The 20,902-nt window shown below is 43.1% G+C and overlaps 1 protein-coding gene across 1 annotated transcript in view; it reads left to right on the top strand.

The window, feature by feature from the left end:
* The first annotated feature begins 614 nt into the window (after nt 1-614).
* NSMAF (neutral sphingomyelinase activation associated factor) overlaps nt 615-20,902 on the top strand; it is a 228,385-nt gene continuing 208,097 nt past the window's right edge. Inside the window, exons 1-2 of the mRNA XM_030214777.1 lie at nt 615-865; nt 9,044-9,133. Coding sequence (XP_030070637.1) covers nt 816-865; nt 9,044-9,133 — 140 coding nt within the window. The 5' untranslated portion in view covers nt 615-815. The remainder of the gene's footprint in view (nt 866-9,043; nt 9,134-20,902) is intronic.

Here is a 20,902-nt window from a genome sequence, read left to right as displayed (position 1 = left end):
TATACTCAGGTTTAAACTGTATATGCCAATCACACTGTGAAAGGGCAGAACAGTTGTGATATTTTCACATCTTTGAGTGCTTAATCTGTTAATTTCTTTTTTCGGGGGCGTTAGAAGTTAGAAGTCTTCAATTGTGAGAATGGATTATTTACTGAGTATCATCATACAGGAGTTGGTATATAAACCGTTGAGGCCTATTCTCAGGTTTACAGTATAACAAACTGAAATAAACGATAAATAGGTTGTTTACAGGATATCTATCAGAACCATTTAGTAAATCAGCCACGCCACGCTGAAGCATGAATATTCTGCCATAAGCTTCACTGTTAAAAACACAACTGGATAGATGCGTACAAGAAGCCAAAAAAACTCGGACGACGTAAGAAGGAAGCACAAGCCCACATCCGAAAATAGAAAAGCAAAGGGTTTTCTCCAGCGAAAGAAAATAAGTCGCTAATCATTTGCTCTTCTATAAAACGAAAGCCATTTTCGCCTTTGATCTTGAAACTAACCAACCTGACTGAACAAATCTAGCGCCCAAATCCACACTCCCTTCCGCCAGTATAAAAAGGCAACAGCCTCCTTCTCTCGCTTCCTGTAAACATGAGGCCGCCGCGGCCGCTCGCTCCTCAGGCCGGTGGCGAAGGGTTTACTTTCTTCCCCCTCCCTGCCGTGATCCACTGATCCCGCCTCGTTTCCTTCTAGCCGGGAGCAGAAACAGGAGGTCCCCTCGCCCACCCGCTGGACCAAGTCAGGCTCCGGCGAGGGGGGGCTGTTGTATTTGTTATTGTTTTGTTTGTTTTTGACTTGTTCCGATGGCTTTCAGGAAAAGGAAGGGACGGGAGCAGGATTCCTCCAAAGAGAGGTTGGTGGTTTTCTTCTTTCCAGGCATTCGCGATTCGCTGTCGGTTTCTCTGTCCGAGGGAACCCTATCGGCCAGCTTTTATTGTCCCAACCCGAAAGATTTCTGTAGGGTTTCCTAAAGGCTACACCACTCAGCCGTGCTTAACCTTATGAAGGTGGGGGGAAATGGGTTGAGAACTGAGAAAGGACCGGTCTCTATTTGGCAACTCTGGCCTGTCGGCAAAGTCAAACATTTATTTGTGGAGGCGGTGCTGGGAGCGGAGTGATAGAGACTCGCTACTAGGGGCTCTAGGACAAACGGCAAGGCGCCCCTGCCCCACTAGTTACGTCACAGCTGCAGCAGACGCAGTGGCACGCGCACAGCACACACTCGACCACATAAACAGATATGGCGAAATGAACAATGTATCTCTCTCTGTCTACTTCTAGAACCAAACCTGAATTATCAATGACCAGAGACAATTGAGAAAATGAGCAGAATCAATCTTGCGATTGCGCATGTGTCTGTCGTACTTCGTAATTTCCTGCCTTTTATTGTCAATTATTAACTTTAAATTGGCGGTAGCTGGTCTTTCGAATAACAACAAATGTTGGTCCTGTGGCGCGCACGCTGATGCTTTGCTTCATATGATTTTTGATTGTAGAATGACATGACTTTTGGTGTCAGTTGTGGGCTTTTTATTTCAAATATTCTTCCTGTACAGGGTCCAATTACTCCTTCAATTATTATGTTAGGTTCTGTGCTATAGGTTCTGTGCTATTCCAAGATCAATTGGACGTTTCCCAACAAAAATTACTGAAAAGTTTACTTGTTGCTGTGCTGAAGCTGGTTCTTATGCATTGGAAAGATAATTGTAATCTTAATTCTACTTTTTGGTGGCATTCATAAATTTGAAACCTCTGTTGCACACAAAACGGGTGAGATGTTCAACTACTAAAATTTGGTCTGGATAATTATCTGAAATCTTATAATCTTAGGTAACTAGTTTAAGATTTATTATTTTGATTTTTAGATGGGGTTTTTTTTTTGTTTGAATTCTGTGTTAGTTATTGCTCGATAAATTTTCTTTTTCTAAAACCGATAAAATTCTTCAACAAAAAAAAAAAAAGCTCGGGCCCTGTGGATGTATTTTCTCTTGCATTCTACCCACGTTCCAGGAATTATAGTTGTCCTTCCTTTCTGCCTCTGTTTAATAGGCTTTGGCTTTAGTGTCATGTGCTCTGTACGTACCAGTCCACCCTTCTTTAGTTTTGACTTTTGGCACCTATCTTGTGCCTTTCACGCAGGGATGCGTGCCTTGCACCTGCTACTGAATGCCCAAATTTTGGGAAGGGGTAGTAGTGGCCCTAGGAGGATACTATGTGAAAGACAGGAGAGGAGGAGCCAGCACCTTCACTGTGTTAAGGAAGGAATAGTGTACTATGTTTGGCTCCCCGAATCATTTTTGACATGTTTGCAGACCTATTTTGTCTTTTCGTTGTTACTCTCCACATCATTTTTTAAACACCTGAATCTATGTGGAAAATAAATCAGCCTTTTTCTTTTTTCAAAGCATACCTTGATGATCACTCTACATTTCAGATTTTTGCTCTGTCCCAGAGGTTGTGGGTTCTTTGGTTAGGTATAACGATGCAGAGTTAACACAGAAAGGGCCTAACACATTTTTAGTTGCACATCTTGCAACAAGCAGTAATACTAGGGGGTGGTATGTGTTTCTCACGGACTTAGCTTTCCGCACCATATGAACTACTTTGGTTCTAGTGTGATACACCCTTAGCTCTGTCCAGCTGGCAGTAACTGCTGCACACAATTTGGGTTCTCTATAGTAGTGCTCAGGCGTAAGTATTTAATTAAGTATTGGCAGGCTTGATCAGATACTACTGGTACTCCCTGGACACAGATGTCATCTAGTCCCCCATACTGGCTAGCCTTCCCAGCCTCTTCACTGGGGTGTCTCCTCACTCGCCCAACACAGGTTTGCTTGTATAGGCACCAACATTTCAAAATGATTGAGGGTGCCAAACACAGAGTAATTTATTCCTCTCTGGACATGATGAAGAAGCTTGCTCAATATTGGGGGTTCTCAGCACCAACTGGCAACCACAGAGCTGCCCTCAGGGCCGTGCCAACGCGGTAAGCGTGGCAGGGGGGCGCCATCCTCTGGGGGGCACCCAGCCGCGCCATGCTTGCCTCACCCTCCCACTCCCATGTCCCAACTGCCCGTCCTCTTCGCCCCCCAACAAAATCTCTTTTAAATTTACCTCCGTCCGGCTGGCAGGGCAGCGAACGGCGCAGCGTCAGAAGAAGGCGGGACATTGAGCGAAGGGAAGACTAGTAGAGACGTCGGGAGCGCCGCCTCCTTCACTGGCGCTGCGCCGTTCGTTGCCCTGCCAGCCGGACGGAGGTAAATTTAAAAGAGATTTTGTTGGGGGGGAGAAGAGGGCGGGCAGTTGGGACATGGGAGCGGGAGGGCAGGGGAGAGAGGACAGCGATCATCTTCACGGGGGGGGGGGGGGGGGCGGCACCCGATCCCTTGCAGGGGGGCGCCACAGACCCTTGGCATGGCCCTGGCTGCCCTCCTAAAACACTTTAGTCTGTCCTGCTTCTGGATAGTAATGACAGTTCCTTTTCTCATGGCTGTTCTTCCAGGCTTGACTCATGGTATTCTCATCCTCCTGTGGTGCACCTTTATCATTCACTTGTATTTCACCTCCAGTTGCTTTGCATGTTTTGCACTTCTTTTTGGTATTTCTCTTTTAGCTATTTTGAGGTGTTAATTATTTAACACTTAAAATACTAAATTTGCATCAATTTCTTTTCTTTTGATCTGAGAAAGGGATATACTAGTGTGGTGACTAAATTTGCAGATGCATAAGATTATTCAAAATTGTTAAATCCTCAGTTGATTGAGAACTGTACAAGCACCTTACAAAAATGGGGGACTGGGCGTGCACAGAGGTTTTGGAAGAATTCCGTGAGTCATGCTCTGCATGTTTCCCCGTTTGTTCCTATTCCAAATCAAAGCAATAACTGCTAGTCTCCAGTCCTGTAGAATTGCTCCTTTTTCCAAGGAGTGATTGCACATATTCATTAGTGGAACTGCAAGAACCTCTTAGCTCCTATTATATCTAGGATGCATGCCAGCTGGTACCTTTGCCTTGACCACTTTCAGTTTTGCTAATATTCCCCCATGAGTTCTTTTGCTTACTGCACAATTCTTGAGCATCATGAAACATTTTCCCCACAAAGATCTCGATTCTACAGTTTTCATTGCCAGATGCATGCAGAAGTTAGTTTGGATTTGTTTGCAAAATAGAGATCTTCCTATTGGATGATTTCATCATTGATTTATTTCTCTCGGCCACATTCTAAATTCTGTGCACAGTAAGAAAATATAGGAATTTTTCAGATTTATCATGTGCCTCAATCTCGTGACCTTATTAGTACTTCCTGATGAAGAGGTCATGGGACTGGAAAAACATGTACAGCCTTTGTCTTGTTGCATTCACTGTAATATGAGAATGAAAGATGATGTAACAGATCTATGATGAATCCTCTCCAGGCAGTGTCATTTGTTTTGTATAGTGGTCTGCCTGCATTCAGCTTCCAGGTATTTGTTCAGTCCCTTAACATGCTGATTTGTCTGTTCTTGTTTTATAGCAACACTCTGCTTTAGTATAGAAAATTGAAATTAGAATATACTAATTTAATAACCTAGTTGTTTACATGTCACTGTGCATTTGAGAATGAATGTGTTTGCTGGCACTGCAGTAGATGACCAGGTATTTCCTTGTGGTTTTGCTACAAAATGGTTTGTGTAGCATTTAAAACTAGTAAAAAAAGGCCCGTTTCTGACACAAATGAAACGGGCGCTAGCAAGGTTTTCCTCGGAGTGTGTGTGTGTTTTGAGAGAGTGTGTGTGGGGCTCCGAGTTCCATGCCCCCTCCCTCCCCTCCACTGCGAGTTCCATGCCCCCTTATCTTGGGAGTTCCAGACCCCCGCGTCTCTCTCTCTCGCTCTCAGTGGCAGCCCAACCTGTGTTGGCCGCTCCCTTCCCTCCTCCCCTCTCCCCCGCGAATTCCATGCCCCCACGCCGGCAGCAGTGAAAGTAGAGCATGCACGGCACTTCAGTGTGCCTTCCTTCTCAGCTCTGCCTCTGGTCCCGCCCTCATTTCCTGTTTACAAATGAGGGCGGGACCAGAGGCAGAGCTGAGACAGAAGGGAAGGCACGCTGAAGCGCCATGTGCTCTACTTTCACTGCTGCTGGTGTACACCGAGGTAAGAACTTTTAAATTACAGCTGGAACGCAGGAAGGCGAGGGGCAGGTGCAGGACTGCGAGAAGAGGGCGGTCAATTCAGGTCGGGCTGCTAGAGAGAGGGAGGGAGACGTGGGGGTCTGGAACTCCGAAGACGGGGCATGGAACTTGCAGGGGAGGGAGGGGGCGGAGGCTCTGGAAGTCGGAGGAGAGGGGGGGCCTGAAATTTGGAGGACGGGGGGGGGGGGGGGCGATTCTCTGTCGATTCAATCCTCGCCACCAGTGTTCTTTTGCTGGCTGGTGCTGGTTTCGCTTTCCTCTCATTGATCCACCCTCTGACATCATCATGTTCCGACGCGAGGATGGACCAATGGGAATTGTGTTATGAACCCAGGCATCCAGACATAGAACGTTGGAGGTGCAAATTATTATATAGGATAGCTTACCAAATGCAGACTTCGCAATCTCAGGAGAGGACATAATTGTATTCTAACATAATGTCAGATCCTGAAAAACCTCATTCTATGTTGTTTTCCAGTTTTTTTTTTATTGTCCAATAAATGAATTTAAGAAAAGCTGTATTCTTTTATTTTTTTATTAAATTCAAATAAAATAAAGATAAGCAATAATATGATATAAAAAGAAATATCGGCAAAAAAAATAACCAATATGATGCAATACAGAAATAAGAAAAACAAGCCAACTAACCATATTATGGAGAAACTACTCACATACCAACTAGCTATCCCCCCTGTTTACTAAGCCACGCAGAAATGCCGACTCAGCCCATTCAAAGTGAATGAGATGTGTGAGCATTAGCGCACGGCAGCCGCTAGCGTGGCTTAGTAAACAGGGGGGTATGTTAGTAATTTTACTTAGACATCAATAGCTACTTCTCAAACATTCCATGCAATTAAAACAATCCCTGCTTAGCTTATTCCTGCTTAAGCTCTAAGTGACCAGGATCAAAATAAATATAATTTTGATTATAATTTAGGGGGTATGTTACTAACAATTAGCTCATGTTGTCTGCAGCAGGGCCCGTAGGAAAAAAATGGGTCCTATAGCAGATAACTTGCTCTAATCTTTAGTAAAAGACCCCCTTAATTGTTAATTTTTAAAAAAAATTTTTAGAGGCCTTCTACTAAAATGCATTAAGATTTTTTGGGCTTAATGCACTTCAGGGTCTTTACTAAGCTGTGGTAAGCACTAGTACATCCTTAAAGGGCATACCGTGGGATGTGTTCAGGTGTCCTGCGGTAAGTTTCTAATCTGCACGTGCAAATCATGTGCTAAAAAATATTTTAATTTTCGGGGGGGGGGGGGGGGGGGGCAGAGTGGATGTTTTGCACAGCTACATTACCACACAATAACTGATTAGCACAGGATTACTGCGTGAGCCCTTACTGCCCTACAAAATAGGTGTTAGTAAGTGCACACGTACAAATTTTTTTTAAGTGGCTGCTCGCTCATGGCAACATTAGCACATGCACCAATAAACAAGGGAGAGATCCCTAGAATATAGTTCAAATCTATAAAAATATAAGTAGTAGGGATACTCATTTGGGGCCTGACTGAACAAGACTGTGGAGTAATATGAATATACGAGGAGGAAAAAGCCTCAAGAAGCTCCCGGCAATGTTGGGCAACGGGAGCAGGACTGCTTCATCATCGGCATTAAAAAAACCTCCTATTGTCTTTCAACAACTCCTTAGTGATATAGCCACAAAACTTTCTTGTTATTCCTGATGCTATTGCTTGTTGCTATATTACTACAATATCGCCAAATACAGGGAGACGTGTTTAGCTTGTACTTAGCTTAGATATGGTCACGGTCTGGACTTTTTGGAAAAGGAAGCACCATATCTAAGCTAAGTACAAGCTAAAATATATGGTGCCTAAAGTCATGAATCTGTTCTTATCCAGCTTGTCTCTGAATTCTTTGTCATAGTTAAAACAAGTTCAGCCTTTGTAATCATGGTACACTACAAGAACATTGTGCATTTATGTGAGCATGGGCTCTTCTACGATAGGTATCCCTCTATCTCCACAACTATGAAGCACAGGGAAGCCATCATCTAATTTAATGTTTTCCTGGGGACATTTTTCTCTCCCTTGAATTTTGCCCCTTTTGTTATTCCTTTTCCCCTTCTTTCAAGAAGCTGCCTTTTCTAATCTTTATTTTTTTTTCCTGGTGCTTTTGGGAGCTAAGTCTCACAGTCAGGATAGGGATGTCGGTGCAGGTGGGCCCCTTCCTGGATCTTTTCTTGCTTGCCTGAGATCCTCCATATACCTGTCCTGTCTCCGAAGAAGAGTCTGAGGAAGCACTTGAAGATCCGTACTGTTGCTGATTCAGGAGCTACACTTTCTTTTGTGTATTTTATTAATCCCACTCAGATCTCACACATCTGCCATTCAAAATGAAAATCAAATCCAAACAAGCAGTGTGGTGTTGTCTATATCAAAAACAAGGACATCAAAGCAGTCCAGCTTAGTCCAGAAAAAAGGAAAAGAGGGGGAAAGTCTCAACAAGTGCTGCAATATTGAATGTTGTTCATTAATTGCATGCACAACAAGTCATCATAGACTGAAACCCCCCCCCCCCCCCCCAAATAAGTCTATTTTTATTTTCTTATATTTATAAATGCTTATATTCACACTTTTTTCCAGCTCTAAAAAGTCAAACAAAACCACAAAATAACTTATCTTTTAACAAATCTGTCCTGCGTATAGACTCCGACGGTCCCGTTTCGTATTTCTTCCTCAGGGAACCCAGACGCGGACTTGTGCAAAAATTAAGTGACTAAAAAAACGCTGGACTGGACGCTGTTTGTGAGCTGGACCATGCATCTAGGATAAAGCGACTAACCCCACTGTATGCTAGCAGACTTACTGGACTAGGTCGCACAAGAGTACTGACGTATTAAGAGTATCCATTGTGGTAGGCCTCAGGATATGGGTAAGGGGGGGAGCACTGAGAACCTGTGTCAGATAAAGTTTCCAGGCCTAGGCCAAGCCATGGCTGGCGTGTTCACGTCATCCAAGGGAGGGTAGAAGTATAAGGTTAAATATCCCTTGGTTTATTGATATGGATGTTGTACCCATGATGTTGCTAGAAGAACCATAAGTAGAGTGGCTGGCTGGATTTGGGAGTTGTCATTGTGACTCCATTTTGGGCTGTGCCTGATACCTGGGCATTGAAGTTCAGTATAGGTGAATGTAGTATTGGGGCAATCGTGACCCATTCCACACCCCAAGTTGTGCACCATTAATTCAGTGACTGGAGTGCTGCAAGCCAGGAACCGCTGGAGCCAGACTATTTAGATATGGTTTGCTACCTTAGGGGAGTAAATGTCGTTTTACTCTCTACTTTCTTCTGGATCACCCTTCATGTTGCAGCATGGGCAGAGGTCAGCAGAAGAATCAATAGGCTGGGAAAGGATATGTAAAAATCCACATGCTGAGCTGGCAGTTCCAAATGTTGAGAATCACAGACCATTGAGGATGAAGGGGCATGAGTTCCAGGAGCTGACATTTTTGGCTTGTGGCCTGTTGCTCCCAAGGTTGGTGCCTTTCCCTCCTCCGTGCAGGGTCCTGATTTGCAGAAAGTTCAGCTGCAGTTGTTGCAGCAATAAACTGAGTAAGATTGATAGCAAAGGGCTAGGGGCTCTGCAGCATGTTAGGGTCAACTGCCATGCTTCCTGGCCCATTACCTCTTGATTGTAGCTGTATGTCATTGAACATTAATGCTGCAATAAGCTGGTTAGTCTAATAGTTGCCACCAGCCTTGGTCATTATAAGCCCAGGTAATCTAAAAACATGTTCAGAAGTAAGGTTGCAGATTTCAATGTTTGCTTCACTATGAAATTTTATTTTTCTGCTTTCAGCTTTACTAATATAGAGTATTTTATTTCTCACCTAGGTTTACCCTGCTGCTGCTCGATTTGGAAGAGTATTTTTTTGAGCAACATATAGGTTATCATGTATTAAGTGAAGACGGCAAACCCAGAAGGTAGAAAACATATATTAACTGCACAAACTGTTTGTTTTTCGTGCAAGGTTATAATTTTCTATTGTTTCAAAAGATAATTATTTTGTATAGGGTAATCTTATAACTGGCTGCCTATGTGTGAAAGTCATCTAGGTGCCTATTTTTAGTTTCAACAATTTTTATTGCTGTTTCATCAATGTAAATGATCAATACAACCAAAAGAAAAACTGTTAACATATTCTTCTACATGCGAAAGAGATAATGGTGGCATCAGAATTTCCTCCCTCCCCCAACTCAGATTCGAACCCCATCCCTCCCTCTCACTTTATTATTATCTTAATTCTCTGGAATTGCATAAACATATGAACCCTGATTACAAAATGGTCCCATGCAACAACCACAAAGCTGTGTGCATTGTAACTATGCATGCCCTTCTTCCTGTTACGCCGGAACAGTAAATATACTAATAAAATCCCTCCAAGCGAGAGACCTTGTCTCTTATAGCCTCTCACGACCTACATACCAACTGTGAAGGATTATCTGAATATGCCCCATACAAGACATACAACCTACAAACAAACCACCCCCACGAGTGGTGCATAAAAGTATCCCCCAAACCTCCCTTCTCCCTCCCCCCCCCCAAAAAAAAAACAAAAAACAAAACCCCAGTTCTAGGTGCCTATTTTATAAAAACACATAGGTGTCTATAAAATATGAGGGCAAAACTGTCAAAAATTGTGCCTTGATTGAAGCTACAGACATTTATATCTCTTAGGACCAGAAATAAATGTTCACAGGGTCGTCTCGTCACGGGAGGCGTGTGAAAGATTACAAGAGGACCTCGTGAGACTGAGGGATTGGGCGTCCAAATGGCAGATGAAGTTCAACGTTGACAAGTGCAAAGTGATGCACGTGGGAAGGAGGAACCCGAATTACGGCTGTCATGCAAGGTTCCGCTTTAGGAGTTACAGACCGAGAAAGGGATCTGGGAGTCATCGTGGATAGAACGTTGAAATCTTCCGCTCAATGTGCTGCGGCGGCTAAGAAGGCGAACAGAATGTTGAGTATTAGAAAAGGGATGGAAAACAAGCATGAGGATGTTATAATGCCGTTATATCGCTCCATAGTGCGACCGCACCTGGAGTATTGTGTTCCGTTCTGGTCACCATCTCAAAAAAGATATATAAAGGAATTGGAGAAGGTGCAGAGAAGGGCGACGAAAATGATAAAAGGGATGGGACGACTACCTTATGAGGAGAGATTAAAATGGCTAGGACTCTTTAGCCTGGAGAAAAGGCGGCTGAGGGGTGATATGATAGAGGTCTACAAAATAATGAGTGGGGTAGAGCGGACAGATGTGAAGCGTTTGTTTACGCTTTCTAACTATAATAGAACTAGGGGACACAAGATGAAATTAGAATGTGGTAGGTTTAAAACAAATTGGAGAGAGTTTTTCTTTACTCAGCGTGTGGTTAGACTCTGGAACTCATTGCCAGAGAAGGTAGTGACGGCAGCTGGCCTTGCTGAGTTTAAAGGGGGTCTGGACAGATTCCTGAAGGAAAAGTCCATTGATCGTTATTTTAAATTTTGGGTTTTTGCCAGGTTCTTGGGGCCTGGATTGGCCGCTGTCGGAGACAGAGTGCTGGGCTTGATGGACCTTTGGGCTTTTCCCAGCGTGGCAGTGCTTATGTACTTAAGTACTATGCACAAGTGACTTGGCCCATTCTCCACACAAAATCAACATGAGAACAGCCATACTGGGTCAGACCAATGGTCCATCTAGCCCAGCATCCTGTTTTCCATCAGTGGCCAAGCTAGGTCACAAGTACCTGGCAGAAACGCAAGTAGTGGCAACATTCCATGCTACCAGTCCCAGAGCAAGCAGTAGCTTCCCTGTGACTGTCTCATTAGCAGACTATGGTCTTTTTTTCCCCAGGAACTTGTCCAAACCTTTTTAAACCAAAATACGCTAGGTTCTGTTACTGCATCCTCCGGCAAAGAGTTCCAGAGCTTAACTATTTGAGTGAAAAATATTTCCTCCTATTTGTATTTCCATGTAACTTCCTTGCATATCTCCTAGTCTTTGTACTTTTGGAATGAGTAAAAAATAGATTCACTTCTACTTGTTCTATACCACTCAGGATTTTGTGGACCTCAATCAAGCTGAAGAGCCCCAACCTCTTTAGCCTTTCTTCATATGAGAGCAGTTCCATCCCCTTTATCATTTTGGTTGCTCTTCTTTGAACCTTTTCTAATTCCGCTATATCTTTTTTTGAGATACTGTGACCAGAACTGAATACAATACTCAAAGTGAGGTTGCACGATGGAGCAAATACAGAAGCATTATAGTATTTTTGGTCTTATTTACCATCCCTTTCCTAATAATTCCTAGCATCCCCACCGCACACTGAGCAGAAGATTTCAGCATATTATCTACAGTGACACCTAGATCTTTTTCTTGGGTGCTGACCCCCAAGGCGGACCCTAGCATCAGGTAACTGTGATTCGGATTATTCTTTCCCATGGGAATCACCTTGCATTTGTCCGCATTAAATTTCATCTGCCATTTGGATGCCCAGTCTTCAAATTTCCTAAGGCCTTCCAGCAATTTTTCACTGTCTGCATGTGTTTTAACAACCTTGAATAGTTTTGCGTTATCTGCAAATTTAATCACCTCACTCGTTCCAATTTCCATATCATTAATAAATATGTTAAATAGCACTGGTCACAGTACTGATCCCTGCGGCACTCCACTATTCACCCTCCTCCATTGACAGAAATGCCCATTTAACCCTACCCTCTGTTTTCTGTCCAGTAAACAAACAATTCCTAGTCCATAACAGAACATTTCCTCCTATCCCATGACTCTTTAATTTTCTCAGTCTCTCATGAGGAGCTTTTATCAAAAGCTTTCTGAAATCTAGATACACTACATTGGTCAACTGACCTTTATCCACATGTTTATTCACTCCTTCAAAGAAATGAAGCAAATTGTTGAGGCAAGACTTCCCTTCACTGAAACCATGCTGGCTCTGTCCCATTAAACCATGTTTATTTATGTGTTCTGTAATTTTATTCTTTATAATAGTTTCGACTATTTTACCCGGCACTGATGTCAGGCTTATTGGTCTGTAACTTTCTGGATTACCCCTGGACCCCTTTTAAAAAATCGGCATCACATTGGCCAAGATTTCTTTCAGTTCCTCCGCATCTTCACTCTTGAAAACCATTTCCGGTACAGGTAGATCTCTTACATCTTCTTCCATAAAGACTGAAGCAAAGAATTCATTAATTTCCTCCACTATAGCCTCATCCTCCTTGAGTGCCCCTTTTGCTCCTTCATGATGGCTTCCCTCGCAGGCTGTCTGCTTCTGATGTACCTGAAAAATTTGTTACTGTGAGTTTTAGCCTCTGCAGCAAGTTTATCATATTTTTCTAAATCTTTATTAATGCTTTGCATCTGACTTGCCAGTGTTTATGTTGCTTTTTATTTTCCTTCATTTTGGGTCCTTTTTCCATTTATTGAAGGACATTCTTTTGGCTGTAATAGCCGTTTTCACTTCACCTTTTAATCATGCTGGCTGTCGTTTTCTCTTCTTTCCACCTTTGTAAATACATGGAATGCATCTGATCTGGTCTTCCAAAATTATATTTTTGAACAACATCCACACCAGATTTAGTGGCCTAACCTTTTCAGCTGATCCTTTTAGCTTCTTTTTAACCATTTTCCTCATTTTATTGTAGTCATCCTTTTGAAAATTAATTGCAGCTACAGTAGATTTCCTTAGTGGCTTCATTCTAGTTAGTAGCTCAAACTTGATCCTGTTATGATCACTGTTTCCCAGAGGACCCACCACCACTACCTCTTGTACTATGCCCTGCACTCCACCAAGGACTAGATCTAAAATGACACCCCCTTTGTTGCTTCCTGGACCAGTTGCTCCAAGAAGCAGTCGTTTATTACGTCTAGAAATTTTGTCTCCCTGATGTAACATTTATGCAGTATATATTGGGGTAATTGAAGTCACCCATTATTATACTGTTGCCCAATTTGCTAGCTTTCCTAATTTCTGTAAATGTTTCTTCATCTGTTCGTTCTGTCCCAGCAGATGGTAGTACAGCCCTACAAGAATACTCCTTCCCTTCACACATGGAAATTATATACATTATGATTCCACACTATCTGTTTTCATATGGAGTGTTTTTATTTTATTTCACACAATTCCCTCTTTAACATATAGCTCACCCCCCTTCCTTCCAATTTGATTCACTCTTCATTGCGATACAATTTGTACCCTGTTAACACAGTGTCCCACTGATTGTCCTCTTTCCACCAAGTCTCTGAGATGCCTATTATATCTACCTTATCATTTAGAGCTATATACTCTAACTCTCCCATCTTATTTTTTTAGGCTTTTAGCACTTGTGTACAGGCAGTTCAGATTGTTTTTTCCTTGCATCTGTAAACCGCTTTGATGTTGACGGGGATAAATAATGTGCATCCTTTATCCTGCTCTCTTTAAACACACCTGGGGTTTTTTCAGCATTGTTCAAACATCTCTACTGGGATTCCCTGAATGTCCTGTTTCAATAATAACCTTCAAGGATACTCCACACTGAACCATGCACTCCTGGGCGACTGTCACCTTCCTCCCTCCCCCCCCCCCCCAATTCTAGTTTAAAATTTGTTCTATCTCCTTTTTAAAAGTTAGTGCCAGCAGACTGGTTCCATCCCGGTTAATGTGGAGTCCATCCTCTTGGAACAGTCTCCCCCTTTCAGAGAATGTTGCCCAGTTCCTAACAAATCTAAATCCCTTATCCCTTCATCATCTCAACCATGCTTTGAGACTTCGGAGCTCTGCCTGTCTCTTGGATCCTGTGTGTGGAATGGGGAGCATTTCTGAAAATGCTACCCTGGAGGATCTGGACTTCAGCTTTCTACCTAAGAGCCTAAATTTGGCTTCCAGAACCTCTCGCCCACATTTTCCTATGTCATTAGTACCCACATGTACCAATACAGCCTGCTCCTCTCTAGCACTATCTAAGATCCTATCTAGGTCGCATGTGAGCTCTGTCACCTTCGCACCAATCAGGCAAGTGACCAGGCAATTTTCATGCCCCTCAACCACCCAGCTATCTACATGCCTATTGATAGAATCACAAACTACAACAGCTGTCCTAACCCTTCCCTCCTGGACAGAAGGTCTTGGAGACATATCCTTGGTGCGAGAGGATAGTGCATTCTCTGGTGGGCAGGTCCTGGCTACAGGAGTACTTCCTACTTCACCAGAGTGATTCTCTCCTTTTAGGAGACCTCTCTCCTCCAAGGAGCACAGGAGCTGCGAGCCTGGCGGTGGGACATCTCTACACTGTCACTGTAGGTCTTCTCTATGTACCTCTGTCTCCTTCAGCTCCTCCCAAGTCTGCTATTCTAGCCTCAAGAGAACGGACCTGTTCTCTGAGAGCTAGGAGCTCTTTGCATCAGACACACACATATAACCTCTCAACAACTGGGAGATAATCATACATGTGACACTCAGTGCAAAAGACTAGATAGTACCCCTCTCACTGCTGGACTGCTGTCTCCTTCTTAGCATTAAGTTTTTCTATAGATAAAACTTGCTAATTAAAGACTAGTAAAACATGCCCGTTTCTTGCGGCAATGAAACAGGCGCTAGCATGGTTTCCTTTCGGACCTCCCCCCCCCCCCCCACTCACCCCGTCGGCGTTCGTCCGCCATTGTTGTGGACCTCGGCACGCCACCTTCAATTTGCTGACATTGCTCCGCCCTCGACGTCATCACGTTTGACGCGAGGGCAGGGCCCCAACACAGTGTTTTCAATGGCTTCACCAACACGAAGGCTTCGAACTGGAAGGAAGTGCACAGAGGACCTGACAGTGATGTCAGTGTCCTCAGAACGTTGAGGGTGAGTTTTATTATATAGGATATTAGTCTAAAATAAAAAAAGCCTTTAGCTTATATGGTATATTGTATGATTTATTTAGTGTTTTCTTCTTAGAAAGTAATGAAATGTAATTAAAACTCTGCAAGAAGACTCCTACATGTTAGTCATGTAAAAAGTATGCACTTTCTTGACATTGCACATACATGGATAACCATTGGAAATCCTTTTATAAAATGACCTGTTTAGATGCAAGGAAAATCTTTACAAACGTTCCACTCAGCAGAATTAACAGATTATTAAAGCAGTGTGTTTTGTTCTGTGTTCCCAAATGCCCTTACTTCCTGCTGAGGACCCTGGGGAGGACATTGGAGGATAATAGGAGAAAACGGGGAGCTGCTGGCATAAACTTTACACTCAAATTGTGAAGAAAATCAATTTTCCCAGTTTATATAATTTAGTTATACTATATGTACTGTGAGTATATAGAAAGTTTGTTTTTTCAGTACTTCTAATGAAGCATGTTTTCACAAGTACTAGGTTTGATATCAAACAAAAATAAGAATTCTCTTAAACGTTTGGAAAGGTAGATAGCAATGTATAGACCTTTCTGCTGAGTGCTTCTTTATTAGACTTCAAATTTAGGGCTAGATTTACTAAAGTGTGCTACCACCATTAATGTGCTTTATTAGTAAACTAGTAAAAAATGCCCGCTTCAGAAAGCAATGAAACGGGCGCTAGCAAGGTTCCTGTAGTGTTTGTTTGAAGTGTTTGTTTTTGATGTTGTGGGTAGCGGTAGCATTTTAGCGCGTTCACCGGTATGGGAGGCCTGCTCCCCGCCCCCAGTGCCTACCTGCACCTTGATGGCCTGTGGCAGCGAGTCCTTGGGCATTTTCGCGCGTTTGCCGGTTTTGGAGCCCTGCTCCCCGCCCCCAGCGCTTGATGTTGTGGGCAGTGGTTGCATTTTACTACTACTACTACTACTACTATTTAGCATTTTAGCGTGTTTGCCGGTATGGGAGGCCTGCTCCCCGCCCCCAGTGTTTACCTGGACCTTGATGGCAACTCGCAGCGAGTCCTTGGGCATTTTTGCGCGTTTGCCGGTATCGGAGCCCTGCTCCCCGGCCCCAGCGCCTACCTGCACCTTGATGTGCACTCGCAGCGAGTCTGATGCTGTGGCTGCATTTCTTGCACGCACCTCGGGGAGATAGCGTTTCCTGGAGTGTCAGTGCTCCGCCCTCGTCGTCATCACGTTGTGACGCGAGGGCGGGGCACACAGTAATGGTCCAAAACAGATATCTCGACGCCTCAGACTTCCGGTTGAGGCTTCATTTAGAACGTTGGGGTTGCGAATTATGTCCGGAAGGGGCGTGGCTGGAGGGCGGGTCTGTGAGTGACAGTGAGTGGTTCATGAGTGAGTGTGTGTTGCTGACAGCTAGCCTTCAGTGTTTCCCTCCCACAGAGTGAGCTTCAGAATGTTGCAGGTGAGAATTATTTATATAGATCAGTCTTATTGTATAAAATGGGGCCTTTAGTAAATAGCATGCGTGTTAGCACATTGTATCACCATTTAAGGGACTAGGACTTGATATACCGCCTTTCTGTGGTTTTGCAACTACCTTCAAAGTGGTTTACATTACTTATTTGTGTCTGGGGCAATGGAGGGTTAAGTGACTTGCCCAGAGTCACAAGGAGCTGCAGTGGGAATCGAACCCAGTTCCCCAGGATCAAAGTCCACTGCACTTACCACTAGGCTACTCCTCTACAAAATCTAGCCCTGAATTTCTGGCATTTGTTTCTTGGATATCATGTCACTGTGAGATACTATAGTGCCTACCGTTAATGCTTAAAAATGTAAATGTGTATCAGTGTTGTGTGAACAGACTGTTCAGATGCTTCACAGGGTAGGATATTCAACAATTATACAATAGCGATAATATTTTTGTTCCTGCAGTTAAGGTTTTCTATCATGTTCAAAAAGAAATCTGTGACAAGTGTATAAAGCAGTTTTGTAGCAGATTATGCTAATTCCCCACACTCATAGAGGCTCTTTTTTCTAAAGTGCAGTAACAATTTGCAGCTACCGCGAGTCAGTTGCAAATATTTAGCATATTGTAGCCACCAAACCTGTACAGTAGCTGTTGGGGTATCTTCCTATACTCTACTACAGATTAAACAAAACCATTTACTATGCATAAGGGGTAAATTCATGAAAGGTCGCCAAAGTTAGGCACCAGACTTTTGGGCCTAAGTGCCAGTTCTATAATGGCAGTTACACACAGAACTTCCGTTATAAAATACCTAGCATGTTTAGGCCCAAGCACTTACGCCAGTTCAGACTGATATAAATGTTTGTGCCTAACTGTATCAGACGCGTATCTGCATGTATTAAAACATGGGCAGGCCCTTGACCTTCCCATTCCCCTTCCCAGCCCACTCCCCCATTGAAATTGTGCACTAAGGAGCCAATTTTCAGACTCTGGGAGACAGCCCAGTTAACTCCCACGGTCAGCGGTGAGACCAAATATTCAATGCTGGACTGTTTCTGGTGACCGGCATTGAATATCTGGTTTATTTTTGGCTAGTTTAAATTTAACCGGCCAAGGCAATATTCAGCATTGGCTAGTCGCCAAAGGTAGGCCCGCTATTTCAGCGGCCTGATTTGGCCACCAATCCTAGCTGGAAATGCACTGAATATTAGTGGATAGCTGATTATATCGCTTGATATAGCCAGTTAACCACTAAGCTCTGACTGGGAATATTCAGCGGAAGATAACTGGCATTATGTTTCTTGCCCGGGAACATCGGGCCGCTAACACTTAATGCCAGCACAGTAACCTAGAAGCCCTGTCTGGGGTTCCTGGGTCCTCCCTGCCCCCTGCAGACTGCCCCACACAAACATACTCTTCACCCACCTGAAGACGTACTAGGTATTAATTGTTCAGGCTCTACCCCCAGCCCCTTTTGGCTCTCTTGACCCATCCCCCTTCTGACAAACACTACTCCTGCCTCATAGGACCTCTTTGGGCCTACCTCAAGGAAATGCTGGTTGCCTAGAGATATGGGGTAGGAGCAGTCCCTAATCACTCCTACTCTTGCTGGCACTGGGTTCAAAATTGTCCCTGACCCTAGCCCTAGTTTTGCAGCCTGAGTCCTATCAGTAGTACTGCAAGATTACTGGTAGAGGTCACGGGTGCCATTTTGAACCTGCCAGCAGGGGCAGGAGTGACTGGAGTGACTCCTGCCCCATACCCATAGACCGCCAGTAATTGGTTGAAATATAACTGAGATGGTTTATGGGGGTGGGAGGTTCTTTGCTGATGGGTTGGGGTAGGGTTTGAATAGTTAATACATAATATGTCTAGGTGGGGGAGGAGGAAGGGTGGACTTCATGTTAGTGACTGTCATTACCTGTCTTCTGCTGCTGCCTTTTTCCATCTCGGCTCCTCCCTCTAGTCATGCGCACTCTAGGACTCTCCTTTTGATCCCCGCTGGCAGGGTGCCCCCTGGAGGTTCCGCGATGACATCAGATGCTCTGGGAACTACTTTTAGGGCTGCAGTCATTTTCCTTTTCTTGCCTTGCAACAGGTTGTTTAGTGTCTGGTTCCTGCCTTCTGCTCCAGCTTCAGTGTCCAGTTCTAGGTCTGCTCTTGTTCTAGCTTCAGCATCCAGCTCTATTTGTCCTCCCATTCCAGCTTCAGCATCTATCTGCAGCTTCAGCATCTAGCTCTAGCTTCTGCATCAGCCTCCCAATCCAGCTCAAGCCTTTTGTTCCTGCTTTCTATCTTCAGCTCCGCTCCTGTTGGCCGTCTTCTGGATGACTCTCCTACCGCCAGTTGGGGCCTATCCAACCCCCGGGTTGGGTAGGTAGCGCAAATCCAACTGTGGCCAAGGGCTCACCATTTCTGGAGCGTGATAGTGACTCCCACAGTAAAGTAAACTGAGGTAAAATGCCATATTTAACCTCCAGCTTAGTAACTTCCCCCTAAGTGTCAAGCCAGTGCTGTCTGTTATTGTGCTAATTCATGGGTTAACTTCTAAATGCACTTTAGGACCCTTTCATTTTATTTGCTAGGGTCATTGACTAGCTTTGTGATTAGGAAATGTGGTGTTTATGCTATGGACTTTTAGGAGGTAATTTTTTTTTTTTTTTTTTTTTTTAAACAGGGCTAGGATATCTAACTCAACATCTTTCTGTATATACTGAATTGGAAGCAGCAGTCTGCTTCTGTGCTAGAGGGCATATCTGATTATTATTGCTGGAGGGAACCCACTACTGTGCTTAGGCTGGTCTCTAATTCAAGCTTCTTCCCTTCTGCAGCGTGCTGAAGGAAGTGATTTCAATCTGTCACTTGATTTGATTATGGATAGACCCTTCAACGGGTAGATTAGAAAGACCAAAGCTTTGTATGTCATTAGCTCAACAAAGACTAGTGACTTTGTTGATCCTTGAATGATTTTAAGCTGGACAGTTTTCTTGCACATATCAAACCTAATTTTTTAAAAACTTTAAATCCCAAAGGTGTTAAGTTGGTACAGAAGCACGAAGTACATATCATTGTAATATTAGATCACACTAGTGTTGTACTTGGCTTCATTTGGAAGAGTTTGGCCTGTATAATTTACTTTTTTTTTTTTTTTTTATTGAATATTTAATATTACAACTCCAAGAACATTCTTGTACAGAAATGAGGAAGAATATATTCACAATATTTTCACCTTACTAACTATAACACTTAAGTAATTGTTAGTCTTCCTATTATAGTCCACAATACTGGAGAAACAAGGCACAATACTTGTGGAAATAAAACTTTAATAAATTCAAAATCAGAGACCTAAAGGGAGAATCACAAGACCATTATTGTTAGATTAAGGTGTAGATGTCAAAACTATTTCTGAATTTGGAGATGGAGTTACTACTTTCTTAGATTCCAAGAAGGAATTTTAAATGTAAAGGATCAAAAAAATATACTTCACATAGTTCAATTTCACCACAAGGAAAATTCAACCAAAATAATCCCCCCAACTGAAACATAGAAGAGCGTAATTTTAAAAACTTCGACGCCCCTTTTGAGTTGCTTTAGAAACATCTGGATATATATATTCTAACTTTATAGTTTAAGAGAGTTTCTTGTCTGTCAAAAAAATTTTTAATATCCAATCTCTATCTGGTTGTAATACAAAGGTAACAATAAGTGTTTCCGGTTTTAAACCCAAATTATCTTCCTCTATTATTTGTGTAAGATTTAAGGTTTCAAAAACAACTTCAATTCAGGTTGATCAGCCATACTTGTTTTTTTTATAAGGTTGTAAATAGTAAATGTTTGAAACTGGTGGACAAGCTTGTTCCGGTATTTTCAGAATTTCAAACAAAAATCATTTAAAAGTCAATAATGGTGCAACCGATTCTTGTCTTGGAAAATTTATTACTCGCAGAGTTTTTGATCTCTGTTGATTCTCTAAGTTTTCAATTTTGTTCTGCAACCATTTATTTTCCTTTGTAATACTTTTTTGCATCTGTTGACACTGTTTTCATTATTTTCAGTCTTCTTCAATTATTGCAATTTGTTTTTCCAAAATTGAAATACTTTCATTAGGGATTTGGACTTTCTGCGAAAGCAAGACCAATTTTTGAGAAAAAGATGACTCTAAAGCCAAAAGAGCTTCCCATATTGTTTCCAGGGTCATGGTTGACGGTTTAGAAAAGAAGACTTACTCAATAAGGTTGAATCAGTCTCGGAGTCTCCAGAAATATTCAACTCCTTCTCCTTAGATATACCATCAGAAACAGTCACCATGCTGAATCCCGCCCACCTTCACAGGGGCGTTCTGCGGTTGATTGCTGGGGTCCGACCCTGCTGTACGGAGTACTGCCGCCTCTTCGGAA

This window comes from Microcaecilia unicolor, chromosome 1 (assembly GCF_901765095.1).
Source record: "Microcaecilia unicolor chromosome 1, aMicUni1.1, whole genome shotgun sequence".
In the NCBI taxonomy this organism is placed as follows: Eukaryota; Metazoa; Chordata; class Amphibia; order Gymnophiona; family Siphonopidae; genus Microcaecilia; species Microcaecilia unicolor.
This window is presented reverse-complemented; position numbering and strand designations above follow the sequence as displayed.